The following is a 13,886-nucleotide window of genomic DNA, read 5'->3' on the forward strand; positions in this document are numbered from 1 at the left end:
ATTAAAGCAAATAATCATCACAATTTTGGGGGAATTAACATAGAAAATATACATCATTTAAAAACCTAACAACTATCTAGATTTACGTAATAAGTCAACTTTCAGAACCCAAAACTTGGGTTCTGGTACCAATTGTAACGACTCGACTCCCTAGGACTCAAGCTAGGCTGTTACTATAGATATGCCGTTACTATAGCTTAGTAAAAACCCATAAAAATAACATAAATTAAATAATTTCATTAGAAGTAACTAATTGAAATCTAAGTTACAGGTTACGCATAAAAAAAAAAAAACATAAAACCAATTTAGAAAACTTCCTTAAAAGTAAAAAATGCAAATACCAAAACTGTGAGTTCTAAAGGTCAAATAAGGAAATTAAACATAGAGAAATCTTGAAAACATGAGCGGAAGCATATGATTGGTCCCAGTAGCTCGATCACGGATTCCTTTTGACCTTCGCCGGTGCTTCCTTACCTTTACTTGAAAAATAAACATGAAAAAGGATGAGTATAAAATACTCAGTAAGTAATCCCACTACCGGGGTCAGGCTAAACATCTAAGTCCTCTAGATGCCATCTTCTAGTATAAAGTGGGTTAAGGAAAGGATTAAATTAGAGTTATACCATTTTCCTTTTATTATTATTATTATTATTAGTTTTTTTAAAAATAAAAGGGCCCCCTCATCTTCTTCACGCGTCTCTCGCTCGAACGCCTCCCTCAAGCCGTCTCGCCGCTGCCTCCCTCACTGCCCAAACCCATCTTGCTGCCGTCTCCCTCACTGTCAGTCACGACCTCTCTCGCCGCCGCCTCCTTCACTGCCCAAACCCATCTTGCCGCCGTTTCCCTTACTGTCGGTCACAACCTCTCTTACCGCCGCCTCCTTCACTGCCCAAACCCATCTTGCCGCCGTTTCCCTCACTGTCGGTCACAACCTCTCTTACCGCCGCCTCCCTCACTACCGAAACCCGATGTCGCACTGCTTGCCCAGCCAGAGAGTCGTCGTCGGAGTCGCACCGCCTTCCCAGCCGGAGAGCCGTCTGAGTTGCCGCCGCTTCTAACCAAGAACGCCGCTGCCGCTCCAGCCTCTGACCACCGCGCATCACTGCCGATCAAACCTCCTGACCGCCACATGCTGCACCGTCTTCCAGTAGCTTGACTCTTAGATTTTGGTAAGATCTATTTTGTGGTTGGGTTTCTTGAAAGATTTTGGATGCCCACCAAGTTGGATTAAAGATTAAATTAGTCGTATTATCTTGATTTTAGATTTGAGCTTAGGAAATTACAGCAGCAACTGTCCAGCAGATTCAAGATCATTTGACAAGAGTTTTGGTAAGAATTATGGTCCTTATTGTTGGTTTGTGGGCACGCTTTGATTACTGAATTAAGTTGACTTATCCCTTGTATCTTTAAGGTTCCAAGCTGTCCTCCATTGGGAGTTAAAATCTGTTGGAAGGAGATTTTGGAGTGGTTGTTAATCAAGTTCCTTGGGTAAGCTTTTGGGGTGTTGTGTTTTTGAATCTGAGGTGTCGCAATTATTATTGGACTGAAATTTTATGGTTGTATTCGTATGGTAGGGTCGTTTCTTCAAATCGCGGTCATCGTTTGATTGTCGGAGTTTATCTTTAGAATTTTGATTAAGGTAAGTAATCTTACCATTGGAACTGGCCACGAGCCAGGATTTTATTTGTATGCTCACGTGATAAGTGTAAGTTATAGTAAATATTAGCATGTTGACTGATAGTATGACCTGAATCAAGTATGTTCTAGCACGGGTCCTGTTTTGTTTAAAGATACACCTAGGTACTCGATCGTTAGTATGTCATGGTATGTATTTTCATATGTTGATATCTGATCTGCTGGTGTTGAGGCATACTTGCATGCTGTGGAATTATGATGTAAGGTATACATGAATGTAGTATGATATGTTGTTAATAATCATGTGTATGTGATGGAGCCATAGTATCAAGGATTTTCATGAATGTTCTAGAATTGTACAATGTTGATTCTTAGAACGTTGAGACTGTGTGAATATCCTCATTGATTAGTTAGATGTCACCAGTTTGTGTTTCCTTCGAGATTCACCAGTTTTGTGTTTCCTTCGGGATTCACCAGTTTGTGTTTCCTTCGGGATTCACCAATTTTGTGTTTCCTTCGGGATTCACCAATTTGTGTTTCCTTCGGGACTCACCAGTTTTGTGTTTCCTTCGGGATTCACCAGTTTGTGATTCCTTCAGGATTCACCAGTTTTGTGATTCCTTCGGGATTCACCAGTTTTGTGTTTCGTTCGGGATTCACCAGTTTGTGTTCCCTTCGGGGTTCACCAGTTTTGTGGGCATACTTAACTACAATAGGATAGGACTCAGTCTCTCGTTTGTTTCATTTGTTTATATGCCATAGGTGGGTATCTAGAGGACATAGATGCCTAGCTCGACCCAGTGGTGGGGTTACTTACTGAGTATTTCATGCTCATTCTTTTTTATGTTGAGTTTCAGGTAAGGGTAGAGATGCACCGGCGATGGCGCAGCGAAATTCGTGATCATGCCACTGAAACTAGTTTTTTTACGCTTCTGCATCATGACATTTAAAGTCCTTATTTTTCCCTTAATGTTTAGTTTTATTGTTTTAAACTTATTATTAAGGATTATTTCTTTTATATACTTTTAATAGTCTTTACGAATTATGGGTACCCTATTATTGTTTTAACAATTGCATTTAATAAATGTCTTTTGAACTTCTCTTATTTAATTAACATTTATTTCAACATAACTGAGCGTCGTTTTAAATTCTATGCATGCATTTATTTTACTAACAACCTAACCTAAGTCCTAGGGGGTCGGGTCGTTACAGGTGTCCTTGTGCAAAAGGGTTTGTACAAGATTGGACCACGAAATGAGTCACTCTTACTTTATAATGCTGTTTACTGTTTAAGACTGACTATTTCAAAGCGATGTCCTAGGTAACTTGATCTTAATCCTGAGCTAACTATGAACTTCTGTTTATTCGGGATTCCCTTTAGATTTGCATAGGTAAGGGTTGGCTCAACAACGTCGGCTCAATAAGACTCCCATTTCAGGGGTAAGACTAGATAGATAGCTGAGAACATAGGGTGCAAGAGGGAATTCACTCCTACCCGCTTTAACGATAGTAGAGAGGTTATTCGTGCTGATTCAGGATCTTGAACAAAGGATTCCACCCTCTCATTGGCATGAGAGGAACTCGGTTTTGTTGATTGGATCACAAAACAATTGTTCATTAGGGGATCGGTGGGGACTTAAGGAACAAGAGGTAATTTCGGGGGTAAAATAGAGATTTTGCCCAACCGTTATTGCGAACAATCTGTGAAGGGTTGACTTATTAATCGGTTATACCAAGTGGACATAATATATCTACAGTGAGGGAAGTTCAATTATGGGCTTTAGTGGAGTGACCCATTAGTTACGAATGAGGGTTAGATTGATTTAATGAGTTTAGCCAATTAATCTCGGACTATTGGAGCCCATGATCTGTAGTTCCACGAGGTCCCCCTACTAGCTCGAAAATAGATTAGCTCTAGAGTAGCGTGATAAGTTAATTTGAAATGTTTAAATTAGAATCAAACGAAATTGAAGAATATATATTTAAATATGATTTAAATATATGAAGATGAATTTGTGTAAAAATTAATTTAATATTGGATATTAAATTAATTAGAATTATTTAAATTGTTTAAATAATTATTTATTAATTTTATTAGAAAATTAATTTATGGAATTAATAAATTTTTATTTTAGAAATAAAATATGATTTTAAAAATCAATTTGGATTTTGGAAATAGAAATTACACAAAATGAAAAGTCAGATTTTCCATCTTCATCTTCAACTTGCTCACAATGAAACCCACCATCTTCAACCTTCATTTACTCCAAGCATGAGCTGCATCCCATACAGCAAATCTCTTTGCATGATAGTCTGCAATATATTGAAGAGATTGAAGTAAAGATGAAGTGAGACAACCGAATGAATTTTTCTGAAAATTCTTGAGAAGAAGGTGTTCTTCATTTGGGTTGTTGCAGTGAGCTTTCTCCAAATTCCCTTTGATTCCAACTTATCTTGAGTCCCACAACTCAATCTAGAGCACCAAGAGAATAGTAAGGAAGATCTTGTGGTGGTCTACACAAAGATTTAAATGATTTTGCAGCTAGAAATCAAGATTTCAAAGGTTTTTCAAAGGTATGCTCTTGAAACCCATTAAATTCTGTTTAAGCATGTTTTCTTTTCTACCAAAATTAGTGAATTAGAGTACTTATTGTTCCTGTTCGCTTCCGCTGCGTGCTAGTCTCTCCAACAACCACAACCTCTAGGGAATCCCGAAGGAAACACAAACCTCTAGTGAATCCCAAAGGAAACACAAACCTCTGGTGAAGTCCTAATGGAGCTTACCACCTTTGGTGAATTCTGTAGGAAACACAACCTCTAGTGAATCCAGAATGAAACACAACCTTTAGTGAATCCCGAAGGAAACACAAACCTTTGATGAAGTCCCAAAGGAAGTCATCACCTCTAGTGGGCATCTAATTATCAATAAGGGTAACTATTACTATTGTAAATATGACATGCATCATGAACATAGTCCCACAATATGCAAATTCATTTCATCATGCTCACAGCTCATCCAACCAATCATACAAATAACTATAATATAGTCCATGCTAACATTCACAACATTTTGCATACATAATTAGAACTACTTATTTAACCTTATGTGATCAATACAATCAACCTCAGAATCCTCAAACGAAAACTGAAATTTCATCGCTGGACACATAGGTAGTTCCATAAGTAAGATTACTTACTGGTGATAAAAATTTGTAAGCATATATGATGCATGTCTTAGGTTATGCGTATATTCTCATGCGTCGGTGGTCATGCGTTAGAATGGAATGTATGCATTAATCTCGTATGCAATGACCATGCGTTCCTATCACAAGTTTTCTTGCTCTCTCGCCAAGTATAACGAGATCACAAGTTTCTTGGGCGGTCTGAGGTCGAACTTAGAGACTTGCAACTTATGTGTTTATGAAGCGATGCATTTGAGGCGATGAATAAAAGTAAAAAGAAGAAGTTAATGGATTACACACTACTCCTACTTCTAACTAATCAGATTGAGCAATGGAAGACTTGCGATGAGAATTGGTAGATATGCAACAATTGTTAACGCATAGTAATGTTCATTATCTTAAGTCACTCGAGTAATCCCAACTCGCCACACTAACGCATCGCACACCTCTCGGTGGCCAGCCGCATGCCTATATCTTTATAGTGCATGGTTGCGTCGAGCATAAGACCGTGCCTATCTCTAGGAACAATGCATACTTTGCTTTAGTGCATTTCATCCCTTACCTTCTTAGGCAGTTAGATGCGGCTAAATAGCTCGTAGATAAGCATTGCAACAGCCCATAGACAAGCGTTGCTACAGCCTCACACCAATCAAAGAGGATTAACTCACTATACTCGCACAACGCACAACTCTCAGTGGGTTGCTACATGCGTCCTATCTCTAGGCTACGTGATTGAGTATGTGATTGCCTTTGATAATTAAACGATGAAGGTAAACAATGATAAAGATAAAGAAGATGAAGAAGATGGCGTTGAAGGAATTAATATATGAATTTATTACAAAATTTCTTAATATCTTAAGCTAAAATGTAATACAACACATAGATCAGAGAAGAAATGAAAGACTCTATGTCAAGGCTGCTGATGGTGCCATGGATGGATGGTGGAGACGTTTCTCTCGAGCTCTATCTTCGGCGAAAGCTCCAGTCGTCACTCGGAATGGTTTATGGGGATCAAGAATCCTCACAGAAAATCTCGCTCATGCCCTCATCTGTGATCGCAAACATCTGCCTTAAGGTAGAAGCTCGGATGTCTTGAAATGAAGGTCCAAAGGGCTATTTATAGAGTTTAAACACCGATAGCAATCATGATTGCGTTTTGTCTTACTACTGCCTTTGTCGCAGTATGGGCAATGTCACATCATCTTATCTTGTTGATACTCCCAAAGTATACGTTCGAGCTTATTTCAACTGAAGTATCAACATAGTCCACCCATCTTGCGATCGCCTTTCTATTATGGTTATAACTCCTTAGCCGCAATCTTCAAGTGATGAACGCATTCGATCGATAGCCGCAACATCTATGCGATGAAATTATGTGATGGATACCCGCAACATCCCTGTGATGAATGTATGCGATCACCGCATGCGATCATCTATGCGATAGCTCGACTTCACTGAATGCGACTGTCTTTGCGATCGCCTGGCTGTAGCGCATGCATTTGATTTTGCGATTGCCTGTTTCCAGTGCATGCGTTTGATTCCTGCAATAGCTAAAAAAATTAGGTGCTTATCGATGCAAAACTCAATTTTTCACAAATTCTAAGTATTATCACCACATTTTCTACTTGTCGACCCTTATAATTCTAAATAAAAGGCTTATAATAGCTGATATTTCTGCCAGTTATCACTTACCTCAAATTGAGCCCAAAATTAATCCAAGCAAACGAACTCCTTCCTAGCTTTCCACAAACTTTGAATTAGATCCTAATATATTAATAAAGAATCAATCTTAACCTTTAAGCCCGCACTTCAAACATTTAATTGTTCTAAAAGTTAACGACATGACTTACCTCAGTAGTGGTTTGATCTAAACCACCTTAAGATCTCAACTCCAACTTCCAAAATTGATCACTGCAACAACTGGACATCATGTTTATGCCTATAAAACTCCTTCCAAGAACTCAAGTTCAGGCCCCAAAACGTACATGAAAAATAAGCTTAACCTAAAACACCAAAATCGAACCTTTAACACCACTGGATGGTTTAATATCCTAAAATTCCTGAATCCAACATCCAAAATTTATGGGTAAATATTGGGCCAAAATTTAAATGAGTAATCAAGGACATTCAAGAAACCCAAAAACTTACACCAAACTCAAGATCCGGCTAAAACCCAAACAGCCGTGATCGATGGATGAAAAACTGGTGGGCACTGGCCAGATCTGAGAAGCGTTCGTCGACTGCAGTAGCCCCTACACGAGATGGACAGAAACAGTAGGGAAACGAAGCTGGTGTCATGGCTGGTCCCAAAGTTGCAGCTGGAATGAGTTGCGCGCGCTGGGCCTAACGATGGCGACGCCGGTGATAACTTGTATAAATACAAGTTATTCTTGCTCTTAAATTGGAACAACTAAGGTTTTTAATGATAAACTCTCCTAATTTTTAGTAGAAACGCATGGATTTATTCAAACATTAGCAAACTCATGCAAAAGAAGTTTTATTACTAAATATCGCAGCACTAACACACTGTATTGCAAGATTTCAACGCAAGGATTAACATTAACGCATTAGACAAGTGTTGTAGGAAAAGCTCTAACGCATGGGCCATGCGTCGGAGGGAGTTCAACGCAGAGAAGATTCATTGCTCCAGGCTGATTGTGTCACATCACCACTTGAAAGTATGGGCACCTGCAGGCGGCGTCTGAAAAGCTTCCAAGCAGCATGCAGCGTCTGAAAAGGCTTTCGAGAGTCAGGCGGCTAACTAGGACATGGACTTTAATGCTGACCAGGGCATGGAGTTTAATGCTGCCCATTCACCAAGTGGACGTGACCAATGCCTATAAATAGATGAAGTCCCTCCAGAGTAAAACAGTTTGAAAATCATCAAGATCCTTACTCTCTATAAATTGTAGTTATAGTCTTAATTCTGTAGAAGTTGTGCCATGGTGTTGAGACGATCAAAAGGGTTGAGAACGACCACCACCGCCGGTCAGGGAGCAGAGGACGCCACTCTTGAGAAAGACACTCCATCCACTTCCTATACAAGTGATTGTACACAACGAGATTGAGCCAAAGAACTACAAGAGATTGTATTCTTTGGCTTGACTTAGTTTCCTTCTTATTTATTGCTTCCATTCCATTCGATTGAATATTTCTTTTGTAAAGACTCCTTGTTTCTTTATAAAATTCATATATTTGATCCCTTATACTTGTTATTGTTTATTTCTTGTTTATGTTGAATGCATTAATACTTTATGCACAACTTCATTCTAACGCTCAAGCCAACTTGACAACTTCGTAAATGCATCCTTAACTTAGATTGTTCGAAGGAATAACTAAGCCGCATCAAGTAGAACGGCTAGTACAGCTAGAGATAGACTTACTGGTGTTTCCCGCATTCTGTGTTAGACGCATGCATCCTAGAGATAGGTTTTGTATGTTATTCGTATTGAGAAATGTTGAATAAGGTCTAATGCATAAACAAACAAATAAGAAAATCATCCCATCTCATCCACATCACATCTTAGTTGTGTACATACATCTTAGACCGACGCGTCCTTCTACCTCAAATTCCATTTTCGCATGACCCATCATTTACCACTCCACTCTTTTGTATCTTCTTGTACAGACACAACAAGTTAGTGTAAATAATACATCTCTCATATTCATTTTGGAAAACCCCTACAATAGATACAACGCAAGGTCTGCGTTTGGTTAACTGAATCCCTGAGATCGACCCTGGACTTATCAAGAACCTAAATTAGATTTATACTTGGGTCTAGTTTAGGAAAACTTGAACGTCATTATTAGGAGTTGTGTGCGTTTTGTGCATATAACTAACGCCCCAACGTGTTACAATTACTTAAACGCATCAAAGCATAAATGCATCACTTATAATTAGAACTTATTTCTCCAATTTATTTTATACACTACACTCCTAGAGCATCTCACGATAGCAACGAACAAGTTTTTGGCGCCGTTGTCGGGGATTCAGAAACAAGAACTAACCAGAAATTTCGTTTGTATCTGTTGTAGGAACACTTCTGTCGAGGGAGTATTACAAGCTACACCTAAGCTTGTGAACATTTATGAGCAGGGAGAGCACTCCTGAATTCAGATACGACCCCGAGATTGAAAAGACCTTCCGACGTAGGAACCGGTCCAACCGTCGTTGAAGGTTAAGGCAGAAATTTCTCAGAAAACAGAATAAGCGACTAGCAATGAAGGAAGAACAACCAAATCAACAACTAACTCATGCTACATAGAATCTGATCCTGATGGCGAATAGCAGCACGCGTCCCATGAGTGAATACACGTCCCCTGTACTGTATGATTTCTCTCCAGGAATCATATACCCAACGCCAGATGGAACCAGGTTCGAAATGAAATCTGTTATGCTCTAAATGCTCTAGACTGCTGGACAATTTGGGGGTGGTCGTGGTGAAGATCCTCACGCCCATATGAAGAGTTTCCCATGTAATTCATTTATGATTCCTGGAATCACCCCAGAGGCAATCAGGCTGTCCTTGTTTCCCTATTCTTTGCGTGATGACGCAAAACAATGGGTGAGTTCACTGGAGCCTTGTGAAACCACCACCTGGGAGAAGTTGGTGGAAAAATTTATGCAAAAATACTTCCCACCTACCACCAACGCGAGGAGGCATCAAGAGATTATGAACTTTGAACAAGAAGATACTGAGACCTTAAGTGCCACATGGGAGCATTCTAAGGGCTTAGTAAAAAATTGCCCAAACCATGGACTACCACTGACTATCCAAATGGAGACATTTTATGGAGTACTGAATAGAGCATCACAGATGGCAGCAGACACAGCAGCAGCTGGTGGACTTATGGACAAATCCTATACTGAGGCTAAAGAGATACTAGATTGCATTGCTAAACACAATATGGAATGGGTGGATGATACATATGATGGAAGAAATGACAACAGAAGGAAATCTCAGAATGTTAATTCTGTTGATGCCAACGCAATAGCCACACTTTTTGCTCAAGTGGCTACGATGACCATCATTTTGCAGAACATAACGTTGGGAAACGCATCAAATCAGTAGAAGGTGAATCAGGTAGAGGCGTTTGGGCAGCCCACGGTCAGCTGTATGGGCTGCGGAGATCCTCACTCCTATGCTGAATGTCCACAAAACCCTCAGTCAGAATGCTTCATAAAAAACAACCCATTCTTTAATACATATAACCTTGGATGGAGAAACCATCCGAATTTTTCTTGGATAGGAGGAAATCAGCAGGCGCACCACCCAGGGGCGAACCATCAGCAAAGGAAAGGACCGTCGCTTGCATTTCAATAAACGCATCAGCAACATCAACACCCCTTCAATAAAGGAGGACAGGCATCAAGCTCAGGATCTTCACTTGAGAACCTATTGAAGGAGTACATAGCCCAGAACGACGCGTTGCTGAAAAACCAAGCGTCATCGATCAGAAACCTGGAGATCCAGGTAGGGCAGATAGGAAGCGAGTTGAAAAACAGGCAACCTGGAGTTCTACCTAGCAATACCGAAACACCTGGGAACAATAATGGGAAGGAGCAATGTCACGCGGTGACATTGCGAAGTGGAAGAGCTCTTGAAGAAAGAAGAATGAATCCAAGAAACAACAGTCCTTTGAAAGAACGCATTACATGTTCAATGGATCAGGAAGAAAGAACGCCCGAGACTACAAGCCATTCAGAAACCAATACGTCTAGCGCGGGAAAGCCTGAGGTGCCGCTGAATGCACCATTCCCTAGGCATCTGATGAAGAAGAATGATGAACATCAATTCAAGCGCTTTCTTGAGCTCCTAAAGCAGCTGCACATCAACATTCCACTTATAGAGCCTTTGGAGCAGATGCCAACATATATAAAATTTCTGAAGGACATTTTGATGAAGAAGAGAAAATTCAGTGAGAAGGAAGTGATAGCACTAACGCAGGAATGTAACGCGTTAGTAAGCAACAATCTACCAAAGAAGCAGAAGGACCCTGGGAGCTTCACATTTCCTTGTTCAATAGGAGGATTGGATGTGGGTCATGCGTTGTGCAATCTAGGAGCCAGCATTAATCTCTTGCCACTTTCAATTTTTAAGAAATTGGGGATTGGCGAAGCACAACCTACTTCTGTCACCCTTCAGCTCGCTGACAGAACAATTAAGTACCTAGAAGGGATGATTGAAGACGTTTTAGTGAAGGTTGACAATCTCATATTACCAGTAGACTTTATTATCTTGGACTATGAAGCAGATAGGGAGGTGCCAATTATCCTTGGACGCCCCTTCTTAGCTACCGGGAAAGTTTTAATTGACGTGCATAAAGGTGAATTGACTATGCGCGTGGACAATGAAGAGGTGAAGTTTAATGTGCTCAATGCATTAAAGTTCCCAGACAGTGAAGAATGTCAAATAAACAGCATTGAGTTGCCTGAAGAAGAGACTCATGCATGTGATGTCCTCGTGTTGGAGGAGAGCTTGAAGGAATCAGAGCCGCCAAGTCTGAGCGAGCGGCGGAAAAAACCAACGCGTCCATCACTTGAAGAACCAACAGAACTCGAGTTGAAACAGTTACCTGGACACTTAAAATATGCATTCCTTGGAACCAATAACACTTTACCTGTGATCATTTCTGCAAATCTTACAGAGCCTAATGAGAAATCTCTCTTGCAGATGCTGAAAAAGTACAAGCATGCAATAGGCTGGATGCTTACGAATATCCGTGGGATAAGTCTATCTTATGCTTGACAGACTTGCAGGTAAAGAATTTTCTTGATTTCTTGATGGTTATTCTGGTTACAACCAGATTCTGATAGATCCGGAAGATCAGGAGAAGACTACATTTACTTGTCCCTTTGGAACATTTGCATTTAGACGCATGCCCTTTGGGTTGTGTAATGCACCAAGGACATTTCAACGATGTATGATGGCCATCTTCTCTGACTTCCTAGAAAAGACCGTTGAAGTCTTCATGGACGATTTTTCAGTCTTTGGAGACTCATTCCAGTCATGTCTAGATAATTTGGAGGCCGTCCTAGCTCGATACAAGGAGACAAACTTGGTGTTTAATTAGGAGAAATGTCACTTCATGGTAATTGAAGGAATTGTCTTAGGTTACAAAGTATCTAAGGCTGGCTTGGAAGTAGATAAAGCCAAAATAGATGTCATTGCAAAACTTCCACCACTAGCAAATGTTAAAACTTTACGAAGTTTTCTAGGGCATGCTGGCTTCTATAGACGGTTCGTTAGAGGATTCTCTCAGATTGCGCAACCTCTGAGCACATTACTAGAGGCGAACCGGCCTATGACTTTAATGAAGATTGCACTGACGCATTTGAAACTTTAAAGTATGCATTGACGACAGCCCCAGTACTGATAGCACCAGACTGGACGCAGCGCTTTATTCTTATGTTTGACGTGAGTGAAGTAGCAGTAGGAATAATGTTAGGGCAGAAGAAGGGTAACTTGATACATCCCATCTCCTACGCGTCCAAAACATTAAGTGACTCTCAGGAACACTATACCACTACTGAAAAGGAAATGTTGGTTATAGTGTTTGGTATTGAAAAGTTTCGATCTTACTTAGTTGGTGTGTCAGCCACCATATACACCGATCACTCAGCCATAAAATTCCTGTTGAGCAAAAAGGACGCAAAACCAAGGTAGATAAGGTGGGTGCTGCTGCTACAGGAGTTTGATATCGATATCCACGACAGAAAGGGAACCGAAAATCAGGTGGCTGACCACTTGTCCAGGCTAGAGAATCAAGAAATGCAAGCCCAAGAAAGTGAAATCAAGGACGCTGTTTCTGATGAAAGCATGTTTAGAGTTGAAGGCAGAGAACCTTGGTATGCGGACATAGTCAACTATTTAACCACCAAGCAATTCCCTAGGAACTTCAAATCTCAGCAGAAGAAACAGTTAATTCATGACAACAAGTTTTATTTTTGGGATGAATCGTTTCTATATAAACAAGGCCCTGACTCCATATTATGTCGATGCGTTCCGGGGGAGGAAATACAACGCATCTTAGCCGAGTGTCATGACTCTCCCTACGGAGGGAATTTCGGTGGGCAAAGAACCGCAGCGAAGGTCCTTCAAAGCGGATATTTTAGCCCACCCTCTTTAAAGACGCAAGGGAGTTTGTTCGAAAATGTGACCCCTGTCAACGCACCGAGAATATTTCTTCAAGGTACGCAATTCCCTTGAACAATATTCTCGAAGTTGAGTTGTTTGATGTTTGGGGCATAGATTTTATGGGACCTTTTCCCCTATCTTGTGGCCAATAGTACATCTCGCTTGCAATAGTTTATGTATCTAAGTGGGTAGAAGCAGTGGCCTGTGCCAGGAATGATACGTCTACTGTATCTAAGTTTCTTACCAGGAATATCTTTACACACTATGGAACGTCGAAAGCCCTGATAAGCGACGAAGGTATGCACTTTATTAATCGCATCATTTCCAAATTAATTACGAAATATAATGTTAGGCACAAGATTGCCACTACCTACCACCCACAAACAAACGGTCAAACGAAAGTATCAAATCGAGAAATCAAGTCCATCTTGGAGAAAGTCGTCAATGCAATGCGGAAGGATTGGGCACAGAGGCTGGATGAGGCGCTCTGGGCCTACAGGACTGCTTACAAAACTCCTATAGGTATGTCTCCATACTCTTTTGTATTTGGAAAAGCCTGTCATTTACCTGTAGAGTTGGAGCACAAGGCGTTTTGGGCAGTTAAGAAGTTGAACATGAACTTGTAGGCCGCGGGCGTTCAACGCAAACTTCAGCTTAACGAGCTCAAGGAGTGGTGATTGAACTCTACGAAAACAACAAGCTGTACAAGGAAAAGATAAAGCGTTGGCATGATCAACGCATCAGTAAGAAAGAACTTGTTGTCGGTCAAAAAGTTTTATTATTCAATTCACGTTTGCGTTTGTTTCTAGGAAAGCTAAAATCCAGGTGGTCAGGACCTTTTATCATTAAAGCAATCTTCCCATATGGAGCTGTAGAAATAACATGAGAAGATGGCACCAACACATTCAAGGTAAACGGCCAAAGAGTAAAG

The 13,886-nt window shown here is 40.4% G+C and overlaps 1 protein-coding gene and 1 non-coding gene across 2 annotated transcripts; one reads left to right on the plus strand and one right to left on the minus strand.

Annotated features, from left to right (window-relative positions):
- Positions 1 to 9,094: 9,094 nt before the first annotated feature.
- On the plus strand, positions 9,095 to 13,841 carry LOC150035619 (uncharacterized). The gene is given in 8 exon segments (XM_090314375.1): positions 9,095 to 9,139; positions 9,230 to 9,829; positions 10,184 to 10,393; positions 10,490 to 11,540; positions 12,081 to 12,480; positions 12,535 to 12,910; positions 13,108 to 13,627; positions 13,630 to 13,841. Coding segments are annotated over 8 exon segments (3,414 nt in total).
- LOC150035620 (small nucleolar RNA R71) lies at positions 9,477 to 9,579 on the minus strand. Its single transcript, XR_016530390.1, has one exon. It is a non-coding gene; the product is annotated as a small nucleolar RNA R71 (small nucleolar RNA).
- Positions 13,842 to 13,886: the final 45 nt, after the last annotated feature.

Source organism: Benincasa hispida, chromosome 6, assembly GCF_027475165.1.
Source record: "Benincasa hispida cultivar pf3 chromosome 6, pf3_genome.v1.1, whole genome shotgun sequence".
Taxonomy (NCBI): domain Eukaryota; kingdom Viridiplantae; phylum Streptophyta; class Magnoliopsida; order Cucurbitales; family Cucurbitaceae; genus Benincasa; species Benincasa hispida.